The sequence below is a fragment of the Leuresthes tenuis genome, unplaced genomic scaffold (genome assembly GCF_036924035.1).
Source record: "Leuresthes tenuis unplaced genomic scaffold, fLeuTen1.0.hap1 SCAF_19, whole genome shotgun sequence".
In the NCBI taxonomy this organism is placed as follows: domain Eukaryota; kingdom Metazoa; phylum Chordata; class Actinopteri; order Atheriniformes; family Atherinopsidae; genus Leuresthes; species Leuresthes tenuis.
Genome location: NW_027325373.1, coordinates 3,451,273 through 3,473,840, shown reverse-complemented (window position 1 = coordinate 3,473,840; position 22,568 = coordinate 3,451,273). Strand labels below are relative to the sequence as shown.

The 22,568-nt window shown below is 45.0% G+C and overlaps 4 protein-coding genes across 4 annotated transcripts in view; 1 reads left to right on the top strand and 3 right to left on the bottom strand.

The window, feature by feature from the left end:
- The window catches only part of ghrb (growth hormone receptor b), a 171,740-nt gene that overhangs the window by 121,411 nt on the left and 27,761 nt on the right, over positions 1–22,568 (bottom strand). The gene's annotated exons all lie outside the window — the stretch shown is intronic.
- On the bottom strand, positions 9,499–10,990 carry LOC140277364 (growth arrest and DNA damage-inducible protein GADD45 gamma-like). The gene is made up of 3 exons (XM_072372351.1): positions 10,857–10,990; positions 10,554–10,761; positions 9,499–10,436 (listed from the first exon to the last, which is right to left on the bottom strand). Exons 1-3 carry the CDS (start codon positions 10,955–10,957, stop codon positions 10,323–10,325), a joined length of 423 nt encoding a protein of 140 aa, XP_072228452.1. The 5' UTR covers positions 10,958–10,990; the 3' UTR covers positions 9,499–10,322.
- LOC140277363 (growth arrest and DNA damage-inducible protein GADD45 gamma-like) lies at positions 15,516–17,023 on the top strand. Its single transcript, XM_072372350.1, has 3 exons — positions 15,516–15,721; positions 15,827–16,034; positions 16,152–17,023. Exons 1-3 carry the CDS (start codon positions 15,579–15,581, stop codon positions 16,263–16,265), a joined length of 465 nt encoding a protein of 154 aa, XP_072228451.1. The 5' UTR covers positions 15,516–15,578; the 3' UTR covers positions 16,266–17,023.
- Positions 18,306–21,277, bottom strand: nim1kb (NIM1 serine/threonine protein kinase). The gene is made up of 3 exons (XM_072371953.1): positions 20,971–21,277; positions 19,676–19,944; positions 18,306–19,128 (listed from the first exon to the last, which is right to left on the bottom strand). The coding sequence occupies exons 1-3, from the start codon at positions 21,236–21,238 to the stop codon at positions 18,361–18,363; spliced, it is 1,305 nt and encodes a 434-aa protein (XP_072228054.1). The 5' UTR covers positions 21,239–21,277; the 3' UTR covers positions 18,306–18,360.

The following is a 22,568-nucleotide window of genomic DNA, read 5'->3' as shown; positions in this document are numbered from 1 at the left end:
AGCAAGATGTTGTGATGCATAAACCAACAAAACAGCAAGTTGAACAGCAACTGAATGACAAAATAAAGGTGAAATACGGTATATCCAAGGTGGTTGTTTATTTTAATTAGGACATTTGCAGCATTTGCACCAAAATAACTTTACATGCCAAAGAGATTCCAGGGGTTTTGTGGCAGGATTTGATGTCCTAGGAATGAGAAGGGATTGACAACAACAAGGGCTGTTCCAAACTTTCCAATTGCTCTTCCAGCCCTCCCAAGTAGTGGTTCCAGGTTTTGGACCAGAAACGTTCTGATGTCAGTACTTTGGCACCAGGATCAGTTCTAATCAGGTGAAAATGTGTGGAAACTATCGCACATAAAACTGTGGACCAGTGTAGCCGAGGCCCCAGTGGCTGTTTACAAGTAAGTGAGGAACTTTGGAGGACTTTTAGAAAATGAACAACAGCTCTTAAGTCATAGTATCACTTCGCTTAGTACTGGTTTGGGAGCGTCTGTCAGTGTAATTTACACGCTGGATTTTATTGTGTTTTAATGCTCACTTAAGCAATGATATGAATGCATAACAATCTCTGAGCTCATATCAAACAAATGCATCAAAACTCATCAGACGACATGGAGTCCTTTAGCAGGATTATTATCATAGGGCAAAGAGGTGGAACATCATCAGTCAGTTAGCTGACCTGCGTAGGTGAGATTTACCAGTGAAGACCTGCTGATGTCAGAGGGCTGAAGACTTCACACAGTCACTAGAAACAAAGTTACTCTAAATATCAGTGTCAAAACTTTGGGAACTAACTATGTTTTCTTCTCCGTGGCTCTTTATAAACTTATAAAAACCTGCTGAAATAGTGTCATCTAATTTCAGACTGAGAGTGCTGAAACACAAAGCCTGAGGAACACGTGGAAGGTGTTTATCTGTTACTGTTTTTCTTCTGTTAAATGCTTCTATATGTGACACCCCCCCGTTAGCTAGCTCACAGTCTCACGAAAAGGAAACAATTTCCACTTTTAATTTCAAAGTGGTACTTAATCAAAAACTTCTTGTCCTTTCCAAGTCTGAAACTCAGGTAAACCTTAGTTGAACAACATATTACAGCATGTGGTTAGTTTTTTCACAAAAGCTGAATAAAAAACTGAAAAAACTTAACTGCAGAAGAATCCGTGTCTTTTTAAAAAAAATAAAAATAAAAAATTTAAAGGAACTTTACAAAGAAAACTAAGAGATTACAGTGAAATGACCAAATAGAATCAGCTATACCAAAAACAATGAGCAGTTTTATACATTTCCATGCAGTGATTAATTGCTCCAAACAATATAAAAGAAAACTGAAGAAAGAGTGCATCAAAAGTATGATGACTGTCTGGCTTCCTTTGACTCTCAGTTGGTGTATAACCTGTAAAATTACTCAGGTTGTCTTACCTGATATCAATTAAACCAGAGGAAATGTTTTTGGAAGTGATCTTTGTGTTGTTTAAATTCCTGGCTACTTGCACTGGATAAAGATATCTTTATTTTGCCTGATAACGTCAACAGTTGGACTCAGGATGTGCTGTGACGTAGTAACCACTCTTTACCACTAGTGGGCGATATTGCTCTGTGTTCATCAGGCTGAGGAGACCGGTGTGATGACGCCTGCAGTACCGTAAGAACACCGCCAGGTGGCACAAAAGAGGCGTAAAATAATTCAACGGTACAGTGTTGGAAATGCATTTATTCAAGTGTTGAATAGCTTTTCAGGTATTTCTATTTTACTTTATACCGTTTTAAGTATAAATGTATTTATTCCAAATAAAACATTTACTTAACTGCTATGGTTAACTTTTGTAATATGTTGATAAACTTAAACTCACACATGCACACAATGACCTTCTAAAAAGTTTTGTGAAAGAAAGATCAATAAATTCTCAGACTCTCTGAGGTCCTCACTTAACTTACCGTTAATTGCAATCTTAAGAAATGCAAAAATTGCAAGAGAAAGAATTCAAGGCCCTAACAAAGATCTATGTAACCCCTTTTCTTTGTCAATTTCCTTCTAACATCTCTTCCTATGGGATTTATGGACATGCAGTCTTCTAATTTATGGGCCTGAAATCAAGATGGAGAACTTAAAGTAGACACTGAAACATAAGCTTTACACTCAGCAGCTACAGAGGAAACTGATTCAAAAGAAATCTTATAAAGCCATATGGAGTACAGTATTATTATTTTCCATCGTGCTGGGTTTCTTTTATCTGTTTTCTTCCCCCAAACTGATTTTCTGTGGCATGTAAACATTGTGTATCATCCCTCTGGGGGGCGCTATAACAGTGCAGGTCTGTTTGTTGTGCTGGTGCTCTGACAGCAGCGCTTGACATCAGGGGAAAGTAAAACTTGAAGTTCAGATTATAATCAAATATGTTTGACTCTTTTTCTCAGAAAATCAGGAGGAGCCTGACATATAGATGCATTGTTTATGTGTCGATGGTGCCGCTGCAGCAGTGATTAACATTCAGCCTCATCCAAATATGCAGCGTAAGAATCTGTCTTTCTATTCTGAAAGCAAAAAGTTAAAGATTCGTGGTTAATCTGGAGTTTGGTGCCGCATACAAAGGGTTTCTTTGCATTGACTTGTTCATTTTGAAGTCATTTCAAAAGATATCTGAGGAGAAATCAGGTGAGCAGAAACCTTACTGTGCATGATGTAACTGTTCGATTTGTTCTTTTTCACGAACAATAATCAATCCAACACAGGATCATCCTCAAGTGCTACAACAACAAAGTTCCCTCCTGCCTACCTGGCTAATTGAGACACTGAGTTGTTTACGGCTGCATGTCAGCAGCCAATCAGAAACCAGAGTTTTGTTGTTGCTGAGCAGCACTGAGGGCAGAGACTGAGCTGCTATTGGCTCGTTGTGGTTTTCTTTTAGTGATTCCTGAACAGATGATGTGCCTGCACCCATATGGCAGACCTCTGGGACTCCTTTGTTTTGTGACTGATGTGACTCACATCAACTTTAAAGCTTCCTCCTCCACTTTAAGTCACACCCCCCCCCCCTCTGCTGCCGCTGCTGCTGCTGCTGATCTGCAGGTTGAATGGGGAGTCGACTCCATGCTGATCTGGCAAGTGTGCCTTTCGTTTTGTATACAACCTCTCCCCCCTCCTCCCCCCTGCAGCCTGCACACTTTCAGCTCCAGACTTTGTTTTTGAGTGAAAGGGACCGTCTCAAATGTCCCGTGCAGGCAGCAGCAGCTGCTCCTGGACCTCGCCTTTATTTGGGACAAAAGAGGAGTGAGGGCCGAGGTCTCAGTGCACCTTTGTGCAGGGCCCCTCCTGTCGTTTTTCTCCTCTTTGTGCTCATTGATGGGGGCGTAGAAGTGTTGGCTGGAGCTTTTGTGTGAGTTTTGTTTTGGAGAGGGTGTGCAGTGGATTGGGTCGTAGAACAAGTACATTCAGCCATCTGATCTTTCCCTTCTGCAGATACAGACAGACGTCCCCGGTCTGGTCTCTGGTCCACATTAGATGCTGTACATCAGATATAGTGGGCATCCAAAGACTTTTTTTGTCCATTTCTCTAATGTAGCCCCCGGGGGTCCTCGGACTGAGTGGACCAGACCAATGTTTTGGCAACAGCTGCATGTGATTCCACATTCTGCCTCCACTTTGTCCTTTAGCGAGTTCCAACACTGCATTAAACAGATAAAGACGTATTATTTGTTTGTATTTTTTGCTTGCTTTTGGAGATAAACTCCATGGCGACCAAAATATCTTTCATTCCATACTCTTATGACCAAGCTCCCAGTGTTGAGTACATTCCTGTTTTCCTGTCAGAACAGCCCAGGCTAATTGAGGCATGAACTCCAATTAGACCTCTTAAGTTACGCTGTGATATCTGGCATCAGGCTGCCAGTAGCAGATTTACGTAAGTAAGTACGTAAGTTACAAGGTGGAGCCTCCGTGAATCCTGCAGGGCAGCCCACAGATCTTCGATGGGATTATGATGTGGAGAATTCAAAGGTCAAGTCAACACCTTAACCACATCGTCCTGTTCCTCAAACTGCTATTAAACCATTTTTTAACCAACTAAAAATGCTATTAAATAATCTCTCTGAACTATTTGATGATTTTTTTGACACATGCACACACAAACGCACGTAAAAAATAAGGGAGCTGCAGGTATTCAGGCTATTTACAGTGATGCTAGGCTACAATTAGCGTGGCCCAAAATGTGCCTGCACCAACAAACTGTTTCATACGTTGATGGAAAAGCAGCATTAGCAGAAAAAGAAGCTCCTCTGTCGATCTGCAAACAGCTCTGTGCATTATTAGCAACTATTTGATCCCTTACATTTTGAAACTCATCGTTCATCCCTACGACCTTGTCAGCAACAATGCTTGGTTAGGTGTTATGTGTCAAAGTAGCATCCAAATGAGGAGGCAGGACTTTCCCCAAAGCATCATACTGCCACTGCATGCTCGCCTTCTTCCTGCAGTGCTTCTATTCGTCTTCCACAGGTAAGTGACGCACGCAAGCCCAGTTTTCACGGATCGGTCTGCAGCTACTCAGCCCCATACTCAACAAACTGGGATGGACTGTGTGTTCTAACCACTTTTGGTCGGTCCTGACCAGTTAAGACTGGGAACATCCCACAAGAGCTGCAGCTGTAAAGATGCTACGACCCAGCTGTCTACCTATCAAAATGTGGCCCTTGTCAGAGTCACATAACTTCTTACATTTGACCAAGTTTTCTGCTTCCAACACATCAATTTCAACTGCAGTATGTGCATTTGCTCCCGAATATATCCCACCGACAGCCAAGTGCAACAAAATAATCAGTGTTTGTCGTTGGTCATACTGCTGATCAGTGCATTATTGGCTCCTAAAGAAGCAGAACAACAAGAACAAAAAGCTTTTTACAAAAAAGGCTCGAAAATGTATTTCTAAAATAAAGAGATAGAAAGATAAAGAGTGTTTTGAATTTTGCAATCACAAAATATGTTTAAAAATGACTAAATGACTGAACTAAACTGCAGTCTTCTGCTGAATTCTGCCCTCCCCCGCAGCCTGGGTGGGCCTTTTAGGTTTGCTAATGTAATTAGTGATTAGGTTTGTTATGAGCTGCCGCGGGTCTGACCGATGGAGAGACCAGAACCAGAGATTTGCATCAACAGCTGATGACTGAGGGACTGGGTGGGCGGGCGTGTGTGCACATGCACAGATCTGACTGGCTACGTGAGTGCATTGTTTGACCCTGAGCCCCCTCTGGCCCGCAGCACAACAGCAGCAGCAGGCGTATGGTAATGACAGAGAAAGTTATTTGCATAGTTAAAAAGTAGATTAGCATAGTTATCAGACAGAGAGCTCAGCATCTCAACGCTATTGACAACATTCTGCAACTTTATTTTTCTGAAATGAATAGATAAATGGAACAAGTGAACTCTTATGAAACCTTGGTTGTGGAAGAACAGGAATGACTGCACTGCACTCACACTCACTTAGCCTGGAGCCCGTCATTGCCATCTGCTGCCGTTCCCCAGCACTGAAAAAGCTTTGGGAGGAGGAGAGGGAGGCTTTTTTGTTGTAAGGACACTTGAGAAGCAGCATGTGGCTGCAGAAGCAGAGCTCTTAATGCTCTGGGTTGAGGCAGGGGGCAGCTGAGGTTGTTCAGGGTTCAGAGAGGGCAGCAGATAATTCAACTTCAGGGGCATTCATGGGGTTATTTTAGAGCTTTGTGGTTCCAGTTTCAGGACAACTCTTTACTCCTGATTTCAGCAGTCCAGTGCACTCGCCACATCCTCACACGTGATGCTGGTCCCGTCACCAAGCTGCTGAAAAAACCCACAAATGTTGAGCTTTTCCTTTTTTGCAGATTTTGCAGTTTGTCTCTGGGTGAGCAGGGTTCAGTGCAGTGAGGTAGCACTAAGTGGGTGCTGCTCCGTCCTGCTGTGTTGTGAGTTCAGATGTGTCTTTGTAGGCTGTTGGGGGATGTTGTTGTTAGTCAGGATTTGGCTCTGAATAGATGAATGGCAGCAGGCTTGTGCCAGGCACAGGGCCTCCTCCTCCTCCTCCTCCTTTTAAACCCTTTCTCTTTGTCATTAAGTTGGACAGCAGATGGAGTGAGTGCTGGAGTGGTTGCTGTGGAAATTTAAAGGGGTGATTGCATTTCAGCTGGTCCTGCTCGATCCACGTTTCTCCCCTTAAAAAAAAGGAGTTTGTGGGATGCACTTCTACTTTCTACACCTTTGGTCTAGTTTGGGTTATTTTTAATTCCAGTGAAACATAGAAAATAAGTTTTAATCAAGGACAGAAGTGTGCATGTGTGTCACAATGTATTATAGGGGCCCTGGCAGCTGTTGATGCCACAATAGACATGAGTGAAAGGCAACATGCAGGTCAGTGTGACTTCAGTCCAAAACGCATGAAGGCCTCTCAGAGCTTCTGAATCACAAATTAGAGTAAGAGGAGAAAAACTAACGCGTGCCGGGAGCAAAAGATCACCTTTATAAAGCTGCAGCATCAAATAAAGTTAAGTTTGTCACCAGCTCACAGTCACAGAAAAGAAAATCATTTGAATCAGCTTGATGGAAAATGCTAACTCAAGGTGGAAGTCTTGTTAGCTTAAAATGCTATGGATGCAGGAAAATGTTGCCCCTCTGTCCTGAAAATAAACTGTTGAATTGGTATAATGCCACAACACATTAAAACGTGAAGGCTGTTTTGAGCTAATGTCTGTATGTCAAAGCTGTATCTGATATTTAGAGTCTGTGAGCAACCTTTGCTAACAGATGGGAAACTAAGCCACAAAACTACAAATTCACAGCTTCAGTTTTTGCACATATTTAACAAGATATTTGAAGAAGCATCTAGATGGCATCTGTTGAATTAACAGAGCCATTTAAAGACCTGTTTCTTGACCTTGTTGTGCTAAAGCTAGATGGCTGCTAGCTTTAGCACAACGTTGGTTTTTAGCTTCTGAAATCAGACCAGACTGACAGAAAAACATGAAATAGTCGCGTAACAGAAAGCTATTTATTCATGAGAACAAACATTAAATCTGTTCTTTTTTTCTGAATAAAGAAACACTAAAAATGTATCTCAAAGAGAAAAAAACAGCACTTATCATTGCAACATACAGTGCGGTTACATGAGTGCCATCGGATCAGATTAATGGCTAAATGACAATAAGATTGAGTTATTCAGTTCATGTAGACACCTTAATCTGACTAAAATCGGATCGGATTGGGTTACTCACGATCAAATTAAGACCCTGCGATCCTCGATCCAGATTTTTTCCTGCGATCATCACCCAGAAGTCGAAGGAGACGATATTACTGTTGTTGTCGCGATGGAGAATGCGCCGTTGTGCATCGTCTGTGCCATAACCAGCTCATCAGATGGAGAGGGACGCAGCTTCATCTCGCTCTGCGTTCGCCATCTTTCTGAATGCCTGAGTTTGTTGTTGTTGGTGGTGAAGACGCCAACAGGAAGTGGCTCTATTAGCGATAGCTGAAATGGGGACAGCGCCACCTATCGTACCGGGGTATGACATGCTTTGTGCCAGTGATTCCATTCATTCACCGCCATATATCCAAGGATAATTACCCTCAGATAAGGAGCATAACCCAACTATAGCTATAATCCAGTTAATCTCATCATGTAGAGCCACTGAGTGAGAACGCAAACAAATTCCTGTGTTCCTGCAGAGGCTGTACAGGCCTTAAGGCATGAAGAATTAGGTGGCTCCGGTAAAGGAAAATGTTATGCCTTAAAAAAAGGCCTTTCCTTAATATTTACCGCAGGTTATAAATCATCTTTTTCTGTCTTAACGGGGATTAAGACTGTTGTGAAGGACACAAAATGATTTACTGTCATTTTAACATTTTTGTCGGGCGTCTTGTGGGGGAAAAAAGCACAATTATAAGATTATAATTTACTATGAAACCAGACTGACTCGTCTGACATGACAAACAGCATCTTTACAAGTTTCCAGGGGGAAACTCATCTGACACCGTTGATGTCTTAGATCTTGGAGTTCACATGTCTACATAAGACATTGTAACCTTCCTCCATTTTCCACAGCAAGATTTCACACTCAGCCGATGCCTTTGAAGAAATGAAAAGAAAATCTCGCTGTGGAAAGTAGTCAGAGATTCACTTTGAAGTGCAGGGATTTAAATTACCGCAGGAGCAACAGGTTCGCAGAGAGAAACAGGACACTGTGTTGGATGTAATATGACTGAAGAGGTGGTGAAAAGTTTGTTGTATGCTGAATGTGGATGAGGTTTGACATGGTTTCCTCTGTTTGCTTTTAAGATACCTGGCCGAGAGATCATTAAAAAAATCTAATATCATCTTCATTTACACACACTTTTTAATCCTTCTACATTCATCTTGTTACTGTTTGCTTTCATAAAGAGATGACAGAGATATCAGTGTCCACGAATGTGTCACGATCGGTGGTGAGGTAGGACCCAGATGCAGTTCTCTAGTTCAAAATCAAAGGTTTGTTTGCAAAAACAAGACAGCAAAGGCAAAAGAACAAAGCGCGGCAGAGCCGGATTCAAAAACATGTGAAAACAAAACAAGACCATGACTAAACAAAGAAAAAAGACTATGAATAAATACTATGGCTATGGCTATGGCTATGGCTATGGCTATGGCTATGGCTATGGCTATGGCTATGGCTATGGCTATGGCTATGGCTATGGCTATGGCTATGAACGTGAGGCATGAAACCAGACTTATCTGCGTGCAAAGCATGGAGGGATAGTGAGGATTCTGCAGTGTCTGAAAGTAAACCAGGAAGCTAAATACTGTGACGGGAGTGATCAGTGACATGAGGTGCAGCTGTGAACAATTAACCAGGTGACTTGAATGAACTGAACGTGAAAACATGACTAGAACATAACATGATTAAACAAACTGTGACATAACATAAACTGATAGGGCAGACTGTGACAGAGGGAGATAAATTGACTGACTATACCTTTAATAGATAAAAAAACGAGGCCTTACATTTCAGCATCCACAAAGTATTTACCCATATACTTTGGGTAATTCCCTCTGTTAGCTCTCCTTTAGCTGCAAGTAGCCACATAACAGCAGCTATGAGCTAACAGAGCTATAGCACACGTTCATTCATTAATTCTTCTTAAAGTATTGGTGAAATAAAGACAGATAATGCCTTATTTAGAGGCTGCATCCTCTAAGCCCCGTTCACTCCGTTATATGGATCTCCAGTTATCTAAATATCTTCCGAAGGACGCCGACTTTCACCAAACTGTTCTCTGTGAGCAGATGAACGTATTTCATGCCAGAAATAAGGTTTAAAAATACCGGAGTTCCCCTTTAAGGATGATGCTGCACGTTAGAAAGTATGTTTCAGATAATTCAAGTCAAGAAGTCAAACAACAGCCAGGAAGCAACAAATGAATGCAAATGTTTTATTTCATAAACAGAAAGGCAACAAACAAGTTAATTTCATACAAAGCTTCATTTGAAAAATGTAAAGATTATTTTTGTCATTATAAAGTTTCTACTAGCTAAAACATGACCTTTTTGCCTTTGATCATCATCCACCTACAGTTCTTTACACTTTAAATTAGTTTACATGTGATATAGCTTGTTCTAATGTAGTTCTGACAAGACCAGAACATCTTCAGAGGAGTCAGTTTTAAGTATCTTTCTCTTCTTTTATCATTACTTTTTTTGTCTCAGTTATTCAGTCAAATTCTTATAACAACTTTAACAATCGTTTCAGTCCTTTTCTAAAGTGAAACCTTTAGATAAAGGACATTTCTTTCTTTTTCTTTTTTTAGGTTTTAGAATATTTTTGTCATTGTTAAATTTCTAAAGTGAAACCTTTAGAGAATTAAGACTATTCTGGAAAGTGGGGAACATTTCCGCTGACTGCAACTGCTGTCGTGTTGCTCAGCAAAGAGGCCATCTTTAAAAAGTCCCTTTTTAAGAAGGCCTCCTTCTCGCACCGCTTCTTCTCCTACTGCGCGTGCTTCAACGTGCAACTTCTGCTCTGTGGGACCACAGGACGCAGAACTCGCTTCTCCTTCCTCTCCAAACCTCATCCGCACAAAGAATGAGGGTCGATGTGTCGCTCTCGTGGCATACCTGACCTCATTCACAGAAAGAATGAGAGTCATCTTGGCATGGACGGGACAAGAGGCGACATTCACGGGGGCCCCTCGGGCCGGCGCCGTGCAGCCTGGACGGGAATTCTCCTCAGGAGTATCCAGGGATGAGCAGAAACAGGGTCATCCTGTTCATCAGGATGAGTATTTCCAGGTAAGAAGCTTTGCAGCATCTGAGCAGGTGAGGAGTCCCAGATCAGCGCCCGGGGAGGCTGATCTCAGGAACCCAGTCGTTCAGACGGCGGCTCTCCTCACAGAACAGGTGCAGCTTCTCCAGAGCAGGGTCCTCCCAAGAGCCGTCGGCCGGGTTCTGTTCGGGCAGGAAAAGGAAAGTAGTCTGAGTCACAAGTTTCTGGAAAGAGGCACCACAGATGCTGCCTTCAAATGCTTTACGATAACGCAGCCTCCTGCTCTGAGCTCTACGTACCGTGATGAGGACGCAGTGCGCGTCTTCAAGCTGCTCCGCCTCGTCTCCAACGATGTCAGCCAGGCGCTGCACGCCACTCACTCTCACGATGCTGATGTCGTTGTCGAAGCAGAACGACTGGATGAGGGTGAAGTGGATCTGGAGCGCGATGTCACACTCAAACTCCTCGTCAATGGCCAGGATGCAGAAAGACACGCTGTCCGGGTCTCTGTGGATAAGAAAAGTCAGCTTCTGTTAGCTCCTGCTGAGTTTCACGCTCACAGAGAAGCCCAAAGTCATGTTTAAACAATGCACTTTACTTACTCAGTCATAATTTTAGCACTCTCGTAGACTCCAACAGTGAGTCGATCCTCGCTTTGAGCGCACAGCAGAGCTTCTTTCAGAGTCTTTCCAGGGCAGTGCATGATTTTCGTTGTATAACACGGTTCTGTTCAAATACTCAGAAGGTCCACAGAGGAGTATCTGTGCTGCTTCAAAGAGTCAGCCAGCTTTATACCACAGAGCCGGCACACGCTCACTCCCTGATTGGCTGTCCGGAGCACAATGGCAACAAGAGGCCAGCAGCCCCCACCCCACCCTCAGGGACGCGTGCCCATAGAAAAGTCTTAGAAAGTTGGGGGTGGCTTAGATTGAAAGGATCAAACGTAGAAACTCTGACCTTTAAATGATTCCTTCGGTTTACAGGAATAATAAAACCACACAGGAAGACCAGACGAGGACTTCCTGACTACAGTACTGCCAACATACAGTTTTTGATCTTACTTTGACAGAGTCTGCAGTAATATTTCAACCAACCACTCCTTGAAGCTTCTGTTGTCCTTTAACTACCGTATTTTTCGGGTTATAAGGCTCATTGAATTAAACAAAACTCAGATAAGTCAAACTTTATTCAACTCACTTGTTGTACTGATAGTGTAGAAAATGAATGAATGAATGCACACACCTTAATGTTGGAGTACAGATCGTATTACTCCACGAGGCTCCTGACTACGGTGGCCCGTAATGCTCAATCCATCAAGCAGTGCAGCTTCGTAGCTCATTAAGGCCGAGCTCAAACATTTTGACAGATCTTTGAGCGCCGTGTACCACATAAAATCGGTTCTACGTCAGAAAGCACAACCAGAATTAATCCATACATTAGGTGCACCGCATTTTAAGGCGCACTGTTGGTTTTTGAGAAAATTAAAGGATTTTAAGTGCGCCTTATGGTCTGAAAAATACGGTAAATATAAAAAACTATTATTACATGGGCAACGATTATATTCCATAAAATTTGCATTATGCAACATTGTAAATTTGAAGAAAACTGATGTGGATTTGATGCTCACAGTGATTATTTAGAGGAGAAAGGCCTCATTAGGCCTCACGTCAGACCTGCACATGGGGCGCCATGTTTTCAGTGCCCTCACAGACACAATTCAATTTTCTGGCGCTACTGAACACAAAAAATAATTTCACAGAGTAACATAGTGTATTCAAGAACAAGGCTGACAGAAATAAGACAAAGGCACAAGTCAAAATTCATTGAAAATTCATTGAAACGTGCAAAGATACATGGAAATATAGCATTTAAGGTAAAACAAAGTTGATACAATTATAAAGAAAGTCAGTATTTGGTTAGTTATTGTAAGTTAACTCTCCAACACAGCCTGAACCCTCTGAGACGAGCTTTCTGTCATTTCTTTAAGGAGTCTTCAGGAATAGTTCTCCAGGCTTCTTGAAGGACATCCCAAAGCTCTTCTTTGGATGTGGGCTGCCTTTTGTTCCGTTCTCTGTCAGATGATCCCACACTGCTTCAATAATGTTGAGGTCCGGGCTCTGGGGAGGATTCATCCCTCCATAAGACCTGTTGCCACTGATTTTCAGTCCACTTCTTGTGTCATTTGGCATAGCTCAGCGAACAGTAGATGGATTCTGCGTCAGGTCTTTGCTGGATTTATTCTTTTTTCATTAGACCAACACTTCTATCTGCTGTAGATAGAGTTTTTTAGGCCTGACGCTTCTTCTTTTGTGTTCCACTTGTCCAGTTTCCTAATTTTTTAAGGACATACTGCACACTGAGATATGCTACATTGTCGAATAAAAGCTCTTAGTTGGTGCTAAAGTACCAAATAATGTCTTGATGTCATCGTTACAGGCGTCTAGTAACAAAGAGCTTCAGGTGTATTATTTGAATAGGTTCTTTGTTGTCTGTTGTGTATTGACACAACACCAGTTCACCATTTGAGTTAGGTGCCTTTTTAAGCTTGAGTTATTCAGAAATCATGTTCAGGTGACTTAGGTTAAAGTACAAGGACTGGACCTTATAATGAGTGAAAAGCAGCCCATGTCCAAAGAATGACCATGAAAAAAAATCTGGCTGCTTGGAAGCAAAATATCAAGAAATAAGGGGTGTCTCACACAGCTTTGATGTGGTTTGTGCCTAAACTGCTAGAACTTGAAGGAGAGCTGTCCTGGTCTTTAACATCTTTGGTAGAGGAAAGTTTTCAGGCTAAAACTTGCACTTAGATTCAGGTTGTTGGAAAAGACTGTAAGTTTCTGTAAGAACGAACTTCTCTTGCAGCCTTAGATGTATGGTGGACTTTACTTTTTTTTTCTTTAACTCGTGGCCAATTTCACAGCTTGTACTCTTTTTTGTAGATTAGGAAGTGGCACGCGCCGCTGCTTTGCATGCTTAAAGGCAGATCTCACTTCGGGCGCGTGGCATCTGGGGATGCCTGCGTGCTTTATCTCTCTGTCTGCACCACTCTCCATGGCAACGGAAAGATGCCATCTGTCCCCGAGGGGGTAGGTGAAGGGAGGGCGGACAAAGACAGACATGCAGCACCTGCTGAGCGCAAAGGCCACTGGTTTCTGAGTATCTGAGTTAAACTAAATGCAGAAACGCATTCACAACACGTTTTAGTTCAATATTTGGCGTCTGATAACTCCAAAACGAACTTCTCTGATAAATGTAAAGGTAATTCAACATCTGCCTCGAATTTCTCTATCTAAGCAGCTTTGACTTATCTGGCAGCTTAAGACAGTTTCCTTTATCACGCAGAGGTTTTGGCTCTGTTGAGTCCCCGCAGGCTACAAAAAAGGAGCTTTGCTCACCGACACCTGTCGCGCGCTGCTGGGGAGGCCTCCGCCTGGCAGATGTGCTTCGGTAACAATAGGTCGGTTTCGATTTGCACGCGCCTGCCCTGTGGCCATGCAAGCTGATCCCATCTTAAAATAGCTTAGTGTTGGAGTCCCTATCAGCTGGATCCAAATCAAACTTTGGCGCAAAGTTAAGCCTCTCGGCCAGCTGATTCGCGGATAAGTTTGCAGCGCGAGGACAGAAACTGAAAGCGAGGTTTATGTAAACAAACAACAGTTGCTGCAATAACGTACAGATAAGCGTTTTGTTGTTGAGTAAAACACTTTTTGGCATTCTTACACGTGTTTACAGTTCAAACAACTGATGTTTATCTGCTTTTTACGCGCTTGACGTCGTCTGGAGACAAAACTTTCCTTTGTGAGATGTTTGAACCGTCATCTCTCCTCTTTGGCATTCAAATGTCATCAAAACTCAGACAACAGACCGGCAAATGTGGAGACTTGTGGACAAAAGCTCGGCGAGCCCCGGGGGTCGAAGTTGACCTAGGTTTAGGGGATATGAAGGGGGGCAGGTGGTCCCCTCATAGCGACAGTTCTCCATCTGCCGCTCTGCCCTCCGCAGAACAATAGCGCTGAATCAATCACCGCCAACCTGTGTCTCCAGCCCCCACCTCTCACCCCATCTATGTGCGCAGTGGCAGCAGGGCTGACCCGATGCGAGATGTGTTTTTGGATTGTCATGCTGATGAAACAGCAGCAAGTCAGCGCGAGGTGTTGGGGATAATCTGTTCTATAAGTGATGTTGATTCGTGCGTAAAAGTTTAATCGCACTACTTTTATATATATAAAAAAAGAACTTTCAGGGGGTTGTTTTGGGCATTTAAAGGGTTATAAATACTACCCAATAAACAAGATCTGTTCTGCAGGAACTGCTTCAATGGTGAAACAGAGCCGTGCGTAAAAATGGCGGAGCATCTGCGCACTAAACAGCCAAAACAAGTGCAGTAAAGTTAAGCTCAACAGAATCCACTATAACTCCCCAGAGAAAACCAGTTTTTTTATGGACAGCTGATGGCCACGTGGTCAGTATGGGCCAGCAGCAGTAAGCGCAGTTCTGGCACGCGCTAATCATTTGCATTTGTATGGAAGATAGAGGGGGGGCGATAATACAGGGGGCTTCTGTGCGCACAATGAGGCCGTTTTTATGGCCTGCTTCTAGTCCACAGATGGCATCATCCACCTGCCCTTTCTCTCTGCTGCTGGGGGGGGGGGGGGGGGGGGGGGGGGGGGGGGTGTCACACTTTCTCAATGCTACTATCTCCAAAAGACAAGATTAAAAGAGAAAAACACATAGCTGGGTGAGTTTTCTTTCACGGAGGTAGTGATTTGTAGTTTTAAACTCGGGGCCAAACTTGCTTTTGAAAAGCGCTCAAAACCACAATAAGAACTTTCTGTGCACTGAACCTGCATGAAAAATATTCTACAGCCCTAAATTCTAATAAATTCTCGGATGGGGGGGTTGGAGAAGTGCAGCTGGTGTGCATCCCTGTCGTGATGTTTTTCAAAAGCCAAGAGAGTTCAGCAGATAAATCAAATGTTTTACCGAAACTGCACAGACGTGCCGCAACGTAACCGAGCTTTAAAAAATATTAATTAAGCTATTTTTAGTTCCAGACCGTGCTGCTGCGTGCAGAAGGGAACGTGCGCGGCTCTGTGACCCCCATCAATCTGCCACGAGCCGGAGTGTGACAATAGCATTATCATACCAATACACCATTCAGCTGCAGCCAATCAGGGCGCGGCGCTTTCACTGCTCCGCACGAGCTGCAGGCTATAAAAGAAGAGGACAGAGGCGTTGAAAGCACTCTGCTCTCTCGCGGATTTTACTCTCAGACCGAACTGTCTCCAACTCTCCCGTTGCGGAATATCTTCATCGTTTCCATCATGACTCTTGAAGAGGTCCTGGTCCAGAAACCCGCCGAGCGCGCTCCGTGCACCGGCAAAGCCCTGGAGGAGGTCCTGGTGGCTGCTAAAGACAACGACGCCCTGACCGTGGGTGTCTACGAGTGCGCCAAAGTTATGAATCTGTAAGTATGACGCTCAGGTGTTGCAGCCGAAAACTTTCTCATCGGAGCAGATTTTTCTTCTGTTGTGCGTAAAATCTCATGGAGCTCTTTGTTGTGTTTCCACAGAGACCCGGACAGCGTGTCTTTCTGCATCCTGGCCATTGACGAGGAGTTTGAGTGTGACATCGCGCTCCAGATCCACTTCACCCTCATCCAGTCGTTCTGCTTCGACAACGACATCAGCATCGTGAGAGTGAGCGGCGTGCAGCGCCTGGCTGACATCGTTGGAGACGAGGCGGAGCAGCTTGAAGACGCGCACTGCGTCCTCATCACGGTACGTAGAGCTCAGAGCAGGAGGCTGCGTTATCGTAAAGCATTTGAAGGCAGCATCTGTGGTGCCTCTTTCCAGAAACTTGTGACTCAGACTACTTTCCTTTTCCTGCCCGAACAGAACCCGGCCGACGGCTCTTGGGAGGACCCTGCTCTGGAGAAGCTGCACCTGTTCTGTGAGGAGAGCCGCCGTCTGAACGACTGGGTTCCTGAGATCAGCCTCCCCGGGCGCTGATCTGGGACTCCTCACCTGCTCAGATGCTGCAAAGCTTCTTACCTGGAAATACTCATCCTGATGAACAGGATGACCCTGTTTCTGCTCATCCCTGGATACTCCTGAGGAGAATTCCCGTCCAGGCTGCACGGCGCCGGCCCGAGGGGCCCCCGTGAATGTCGCCTCTTGTCCCGTCCATGCCAAGATGACTCTCATTCTTTCTGTGAATGAGGTCAGGTATGCCACGAGAGCGACACATCGACCCTCATTCTTTGTGCGGATGAGGTTTGGAGAGGAAGGAGAAGCGAGTTCTGCGTCCTGTGGTCCCACAGAGCAGAAGTTGCACGTTGAAGCACGCGCAGTAGGAGAAGAAGCGGTGCGAGAAGGAGGCCTTCTTAAAAAGGGACTTTTTAAAGATGGCCTCTTTGCTGAGCAACACGACAGCAGTTGCAGTCAGCGGAAATGTTCCCCACTTTCCAGAATAGTCTTAATTCTCTAAAGGTTTCACTTTAGAAATTTAACAATGACGAAAATATTCTAAAACTTAAAAAAAGAAAAAGAAGAAATGTCCTTTATCTAAAGGTTTCACTTTAGAAAATGACTAAATTAAGTTAAATAAATTATGTTTGAATATCTTAGAAACATTTACATGAATACTGAAAGAAAATGTTAAAAAAAAAAAAAGATTTGTCTTAATATGTAGGCTACTGATCATTTCGGAACGATGCTGGAAACAAACTATTTCTTGTTCTTAGCTATGTGCAGAAAATGGAAGCTGAAAAAATGCTCAATAAAAAACGTTGAAATGTGACTTTTGTAGTTGTGTTTTTTCACTTTCTTCTGCAAAGCTGCGGGTTGGAGTTGTGTGTTTGGCTGGAGAAGATGGTGAAGGCTCAGAGCGGGAGAAGGGAGTTCAAACCTGGGGAGATTTGCATGATGAGGCTCTGAGGCGTGCTCCCTGGGGTAGAGCGTGCGTGTGTGCGTGCGTGCGGATCTCCTCCTCCTCCTCCTCCCGGAGCTCCTCATCTGCATGTGTATGGCGCAGCCCACAATAGCGGAGCTCCTCGCCTGTCAGCTCCAGCGCTCCGCACAGAGCGGCCATTGTCTGGCCGGCAGATGTCTCCGCTGCCACGCCGCGCCATCTGCCGCTCCGTGCAGGTGGGGGTCGGCCAGGGCAAGGCTGGGAGGGGTCGGAGGGGTGTGTGTGGGTGGGGGTTAGTTGGGCCAATACCGGAGGGGCTGAGTAGGGTTTGGGCTGCTTATTGTGAGCAGAAGAAAGGGGAGGGGGCGCCTCCTGGGTGTCATCTGGCGTCCCGCCAGCTGCTGTCGGGCTGGTATTTACTCGCAGGGACTCGGTGAAACTTTGGTAAATAGGCTCTGTAGCACCTGCTCTGCAGCGAACAATGAAACCTGCTCAAAGCATCGTTTTTTTTAAAAAAAACCTTTATTCTGAGGAGAACATGCGGTTAAACAGATGAAAGATCAGCAGCACAAACTTATTTTATCACCATGTTCAGTGAACAGTTTTACTGTTGTTGGACTGCTTGATAAAAAGAGAAAATTGATAAATCAGGAATGAAGCTTTGTTGTTTTTAGGTTTCGTGTACAAAAAATAATCTTAAAATCCTCCTTAAAGTGCTCGATAGTTTTACTTCTTTGGGACTCTAAAAATTTAAAAATCTAATCATTTAATTATTTGAACTGACTTCTTGTCTTTGTGCGTTTCACCAGGCACTTTCACTCACACACACACACACACACACACACACACACACACTCTCTCACACACACACACTCTCTCACACACACACACACACACACACACACACACACACACACACACACACACACACACACACACACACACACACACACACACACACACACACACACACACACACACACTCTCACACACACACACACACACTCTCACACACACACAGATGTGTATATATATGTCTAAGGATACCTCTGGCAGAGCAAAACAAAGCTCCAAAGTGTAAAAACTCAGTCATTTCTCCACCTGCAGCCATTTCAAACAGAAAAAACTCCAGTTTTTAATGTGTTGGTATAAAAAGCGGTCTGTACAAAGTGTTCTTTAAGCTTGAATAAGTTTCTATGAAAGCACGCAGAGCTTGGAGGTGTGCCTGAGGCCCCTGTAGGCCCGGAGCCCCTCCCTCTTGGGGTCCCTCACCATCCCTCGGACCACCGGCAGACAGTCGCAGCCTCTGTTCTTCTGAACCCGGTGCCGCAGGATGCGGTACACGCCGATGATGGGGCTGCGGCTGTCTTTGAGCTGATTGTTCTGAAGGTGCTCCGCTGTGATGCCGAGCTCCTCCAGGCAGCTTCTGACCTCCTCCTCCTCCTCCTCGTCTTCCTCCAAGTTGCCGTTCTCAGAGTCCAACAGGCTCTGCAGAGCGCTCGGCGGGTCGGGGGGAACCAGGGACCAGGGGAACTCCACAGGTAAGAGCCAATCGCAGCCCAGCATCTGGTCCACAGCGTAGCGCTCGGCGGGGACGGTCTTCAGGATGCCCTTGATGAGCCGCTGGCAGGGGCCGGGCACCCAGGGGGGGATGGTGTAGTTGCCTTCGATGATGCAGCGCCGCAGCTTGCCCATGGTTTCGGCGCGGAACGGCATCGAACCGGTGACCATGAAGAAAAGCAGGACCCCCATGGCCCACACGTCCACCGGGGGCCCCATGTAAGACTCGTCGCTGAAGAGCTCCGGGGCCGCGTAGGGCGGTGAGCCGCAGAAGGTGTCCAGGGTGTGGTTGCGGTTGGACACCTGCGTGCTGAAGCCAAAGTCGGCCACCTTCACGCAGCCGCTGCTGGTGAACAGAACGTTCTCTGCTTTCAGGTCCCGGTGGATGATGTTGATGTTGTGCTGCGCAGCAGAACAAAGAGCTTCAAAAGTAAAGTAAGGTTTGATTTTAAAGGGGAACTAAAGGGTACTTTTAAACCTAGACCCTATTTCTGGCATGAAATCATGCATTATCTGTCTTTATTTCACCAATACTTTAAGAAGAATGAATGAATGAACGTGTGCTATAGCTCTGTTAGCTCATAGCTGCTGTTATGTGGCTACTTGCAGCTAAAGGAGAGCTAACGGAGGGATTTCTGCACAGGCACTCTACTGGGACCACTTCATCCACACGCCCACACGAGCTATAGCACACGTTCATTCATTCATTCTTCTTAAAGTATTGGTGAAATAAAGACAGATAATGCCTTATTTAGAGGCTGCATCCTCTAAGCCCCGTTCACTCCGTTATATGGATCTCCAGTTATCTAAATATCTTCTGAAGGACACCGACTTTCACCAAACTGTTCTCAGTGAGTAGATATAAGGTCCAGGTTTAAAAATCCCGGAGTTCCCCTTTAAATGTCTGATCAGACTGCATGATGGGAAAAAGAACCAAACGAACACCAACCATGTATTTGACGGCGGAGAGGATCTGGGCGAAGGTGATCTTGCTGGTGTTGTCGGACAGTTTTCCCTCGCTGTAGATCCGGTTGTGGAGGTCTCCGCCTCCTGCGTACTCCAGCACCAGGTAGAGGCGGCTGGGCGTCTCCACCACCTCGTACAGGCGAAGCACGTTGGGGTGCTGCAGGGACTCCATGCTGCTGATCTCCCTGGAGAGCAGCCGCTGGGCCTGAGAATCCAACCTCGTCCTGTCCAGGATCTTCAGGGCCACTTTGTCTGTGGAGGGGGAGAGACAGTGCGGGGGAGCTCAGTAAGGGGTGAGGATGGGACAGCTCCCAGCTGTATTCTAACACCTTCCCCTTTTCTTTAGTTTTAGGGTTTCAATCGGTTACGTTTGTGTTCAGGAGCTTGAAGGAGTGGCAGAAACTCTGAGGGGTCTAAGCTGCTAAATGCTAACACAGGAGTCACTTCTGTAGGCTCTTTGTGGAGAAATCCCTCTTCCCTGCTAAAGTCTGAGCTCTTCTGCCACTGTTGACTTTTTTGAGGACTTCTTCTTGTAAAAAAGTAAGAAAAGACATGAACTCTCCCCTGAAGGTCATTCTGATAAGGCCACTGACCTTGGCTGTTCCTGATCCTTATAAAAATCTACTTATTTCGTTAGGGATTTGCTAATGTGTTTAAGTCTGATCGTGCACTTCCTCATGGGCAACCCTCACCCTTCAAAGAGCTGCAACCCTTTACTTTAGAGGGAAAAAAAGGGAGAACAGTGATTTTAATAAGAAAATCCACCCACTTTCAATTCTAAAGGTCTTAAGATTAGATCAATACAACTTCAAATGAACAACACATGACATTTTACACTAATAAAGCCAAAATGTAGAAGCCTCATTATTTATTAGCCTGTAGAACCATTTTTAGCAGATAGAAGTTGAAGGAATGATGGATCTTCCACTCTTTTCCTGTCTTAAATCTTACAGAAACAGTAAGAGTGGACCAGATGGATGTCCAGTCTGAGCAGTGTGTACTTTCCTCTTCACACTGACTGTGGAAGTGAAGAAACTACCACTGCAGACGGCTCCACTTTGGGCCTGAACTCCTCCAACAACAAAGGTGTGAGTCGTCTCTTTAACCTTTGGGTCATTGAACTGAGAGCAGCCCGTTTAACACAGCATTCTGCTCATCTATCAGGTTGTGGAAGGCTCAGTTTCTGGACTTAAGGAAAGGAACTGAACAGTAACTGTGCAGGTGTGGGCGGGACAGACGGGAGCTAACATTTCGCGGACAGTCGGCGCCTCCATCTACCTTTGGTCAGGGCATTGAAAGCCAGTTTGACCCTGGAGAAGGTGCCGTAGCCGATCTCCCCGCGGACCTTGTAGAACCCAACCCTGCGGCCGATGATCAGCTCCTTGATGGTTTTCTCATCTTTGCACATGTCTGTGGTCAGCTTTTGTAGGGGGGTGAGGTGCAGCGTGGGCTCCTCATCCTCTGGGCCTCCGTCGGAGCTGTCCGTCAGGCTGTAGAGGCTGTGGCTGAGCCTTTTGCTCGACACCTGGTACTGGCCTCCTGGCATTTCTGCAGCAAGCACCACAGAAACGTTACCAATAAGGACAAGCTGTACATGAAAAGGAACAAGACAACTCTAATGTATTAACGAGGCTGCATGAAGCTCCGTATCATCAACGGTTTGAACCTTATTACGAGTCTGCTTTAATGGTCTAAGACTCTAAGACTCTAAGAGTTAGAGAGGGATGTCTAAAAGAAAGCGCTAAAGAAAAAGTTCTTACCAAGAATCCGTCGTGCTCCCTTGAATCAAAACATGGCCGTCGAGTCTGCAGCAAATCGAACAAGAAGTTCTAAAGTTCTTCTTCTGGTCCAAAGGGACCGAGACAAAAGAAAGCTTCACTCACATGCTGGAGTCAGAACAATGCCATCTTAATCTCCCCGTCTTTCCCCTCTAACTGCGCACTGAGTCCACCTGAGCCATTCCTCAAGTGGACCGTCAGTATGGACGTCTCAGGCCACACCTCCTGATCCCGGCCAGCCCCTCCCTTCCCAAAGAACAAGAGGTTAAGATGATGTAATGATCTTCAGTCCTGTTTTACTTTATGTCAGCCCCAGTTTATTGAAATGACCATTAAACTGAGGCCAGAGAGGACAAAACATTTGTGTTTATGGAATCAGCGACCACGACGCTGACTGAGCGAAGCAGACCTGTGAAAGGGGAAATGGCGTCCGTCAGTTAAGGTTGAGCTGGCTTTCGTGGAGTTGAAATGTTATGCAACGGGATTACACAATGTTCCTATCGAGATTAGCTCTCTGTCCCCGTTAGAGTCTGTCCCCGCAGATAAACAGATTACAAGGCATAAGATCGGCACCTCAGCAGGCGGGACATGTTCATTCAGGTGTGCCGTCCCTGTGAGGAGGAGCAGCAGCCAGGCACGATGGCCTCGTCATGAGGCATCGTGACAAACACAAGAGAACAATGAGGTCCTTCTTTAATGCACTGCAGGTATCGGGTCTGGTTCTGTCTGATCAATCATTTCAGCTTCTGCTGTCAGCATGTAGCTCACAAAACAAGAAGAGAAACGCTGAATGGCTGCATGAGAACAAAAGTTCTCACTGATTTCAAATAACTGAAGTCTTTTCTGAGCTTGAATTCAAAGAATCGAAACACAAACTAATCAGTTCAATTATTTCTTTGAATGGAAACAGATAAACGGCTTTAATTGCTCGAAGAGGATTAGTCGTCCTCCTCTGTGATCCATTCAGAAATGTGCCTCCTCCTCGCCTTCACTTCCCCTTCTCCCCCCTCCCCCCCCTCCCATCCCCCGGACCTTCCCTGCAGGCGTCTAATTGGATTAAGCTCTTAGAGGAGAATCCAGCATGTGTTTAAATGTACT

Coding starts and splice junctions, on each gene's coding strand:
- LOC140277364 (XM_072372351.1), bottom strand. CDS start 10,957: ATGCACTGCCCTGGAAAGACTCTGAAAGAAGCTCTGCTGTGCGCTCAA. Junction 10,762..10,856: donor AGTGCTAAAATTATGACTGA/GTAAGTAAAGTG, acceptor TCTTATCCACAG/AGACCCGGACAGCGTGTCTT. Junction 10,437..10,553: donor CGCACTGCGTCCTCATCACG/GTACGTAGAGCT, acceptor CTGCCCGAACAG/AACCCGGCCGACGGCTCTTG.
- LOC140277363 (XM_072372350.1), top strand. CDS start 15,579: ATGACTCTTGAAGAGGTCCTGGTCCAGAAACCCGCCGAGCGCGCTCCG. Junction 15,722..15,826: donor TGCGCCAAAGTTATGAATCT/GTAAGTATGACG, acceptor GTGTTTCCACAG/AGACCCGGACAGCGTGTCTT. Junction 16,035..16,151: donor CGCACTGCGTCCTCATCACG/GTACGTAGAGCT, acceptor CTGCCCGAACAG/AACCCGGCCGACGGCTCTTG.
- nim1kb (XM_072371953.1), bottom strand. CDS start 21,238: ATGCCAGGAGGCCAGTACCAGGTGTCGAGCAAAAGGCTCAGCCACAGC. Junction 19,945..20,970: donor TTTCAATGCCCTGACCAAAG/GTAGATGGAGGC, acceptor CCCCCTCCACAG/ACAAAGTGGCCCTGAAGATC. Junction 19,129..19,675: donor TCTCCGCCGTCAAATACATG/GTTGGTGTTCGT, acceptor TCTGCTGCGCAG/CACAACATCAACATCATCCA.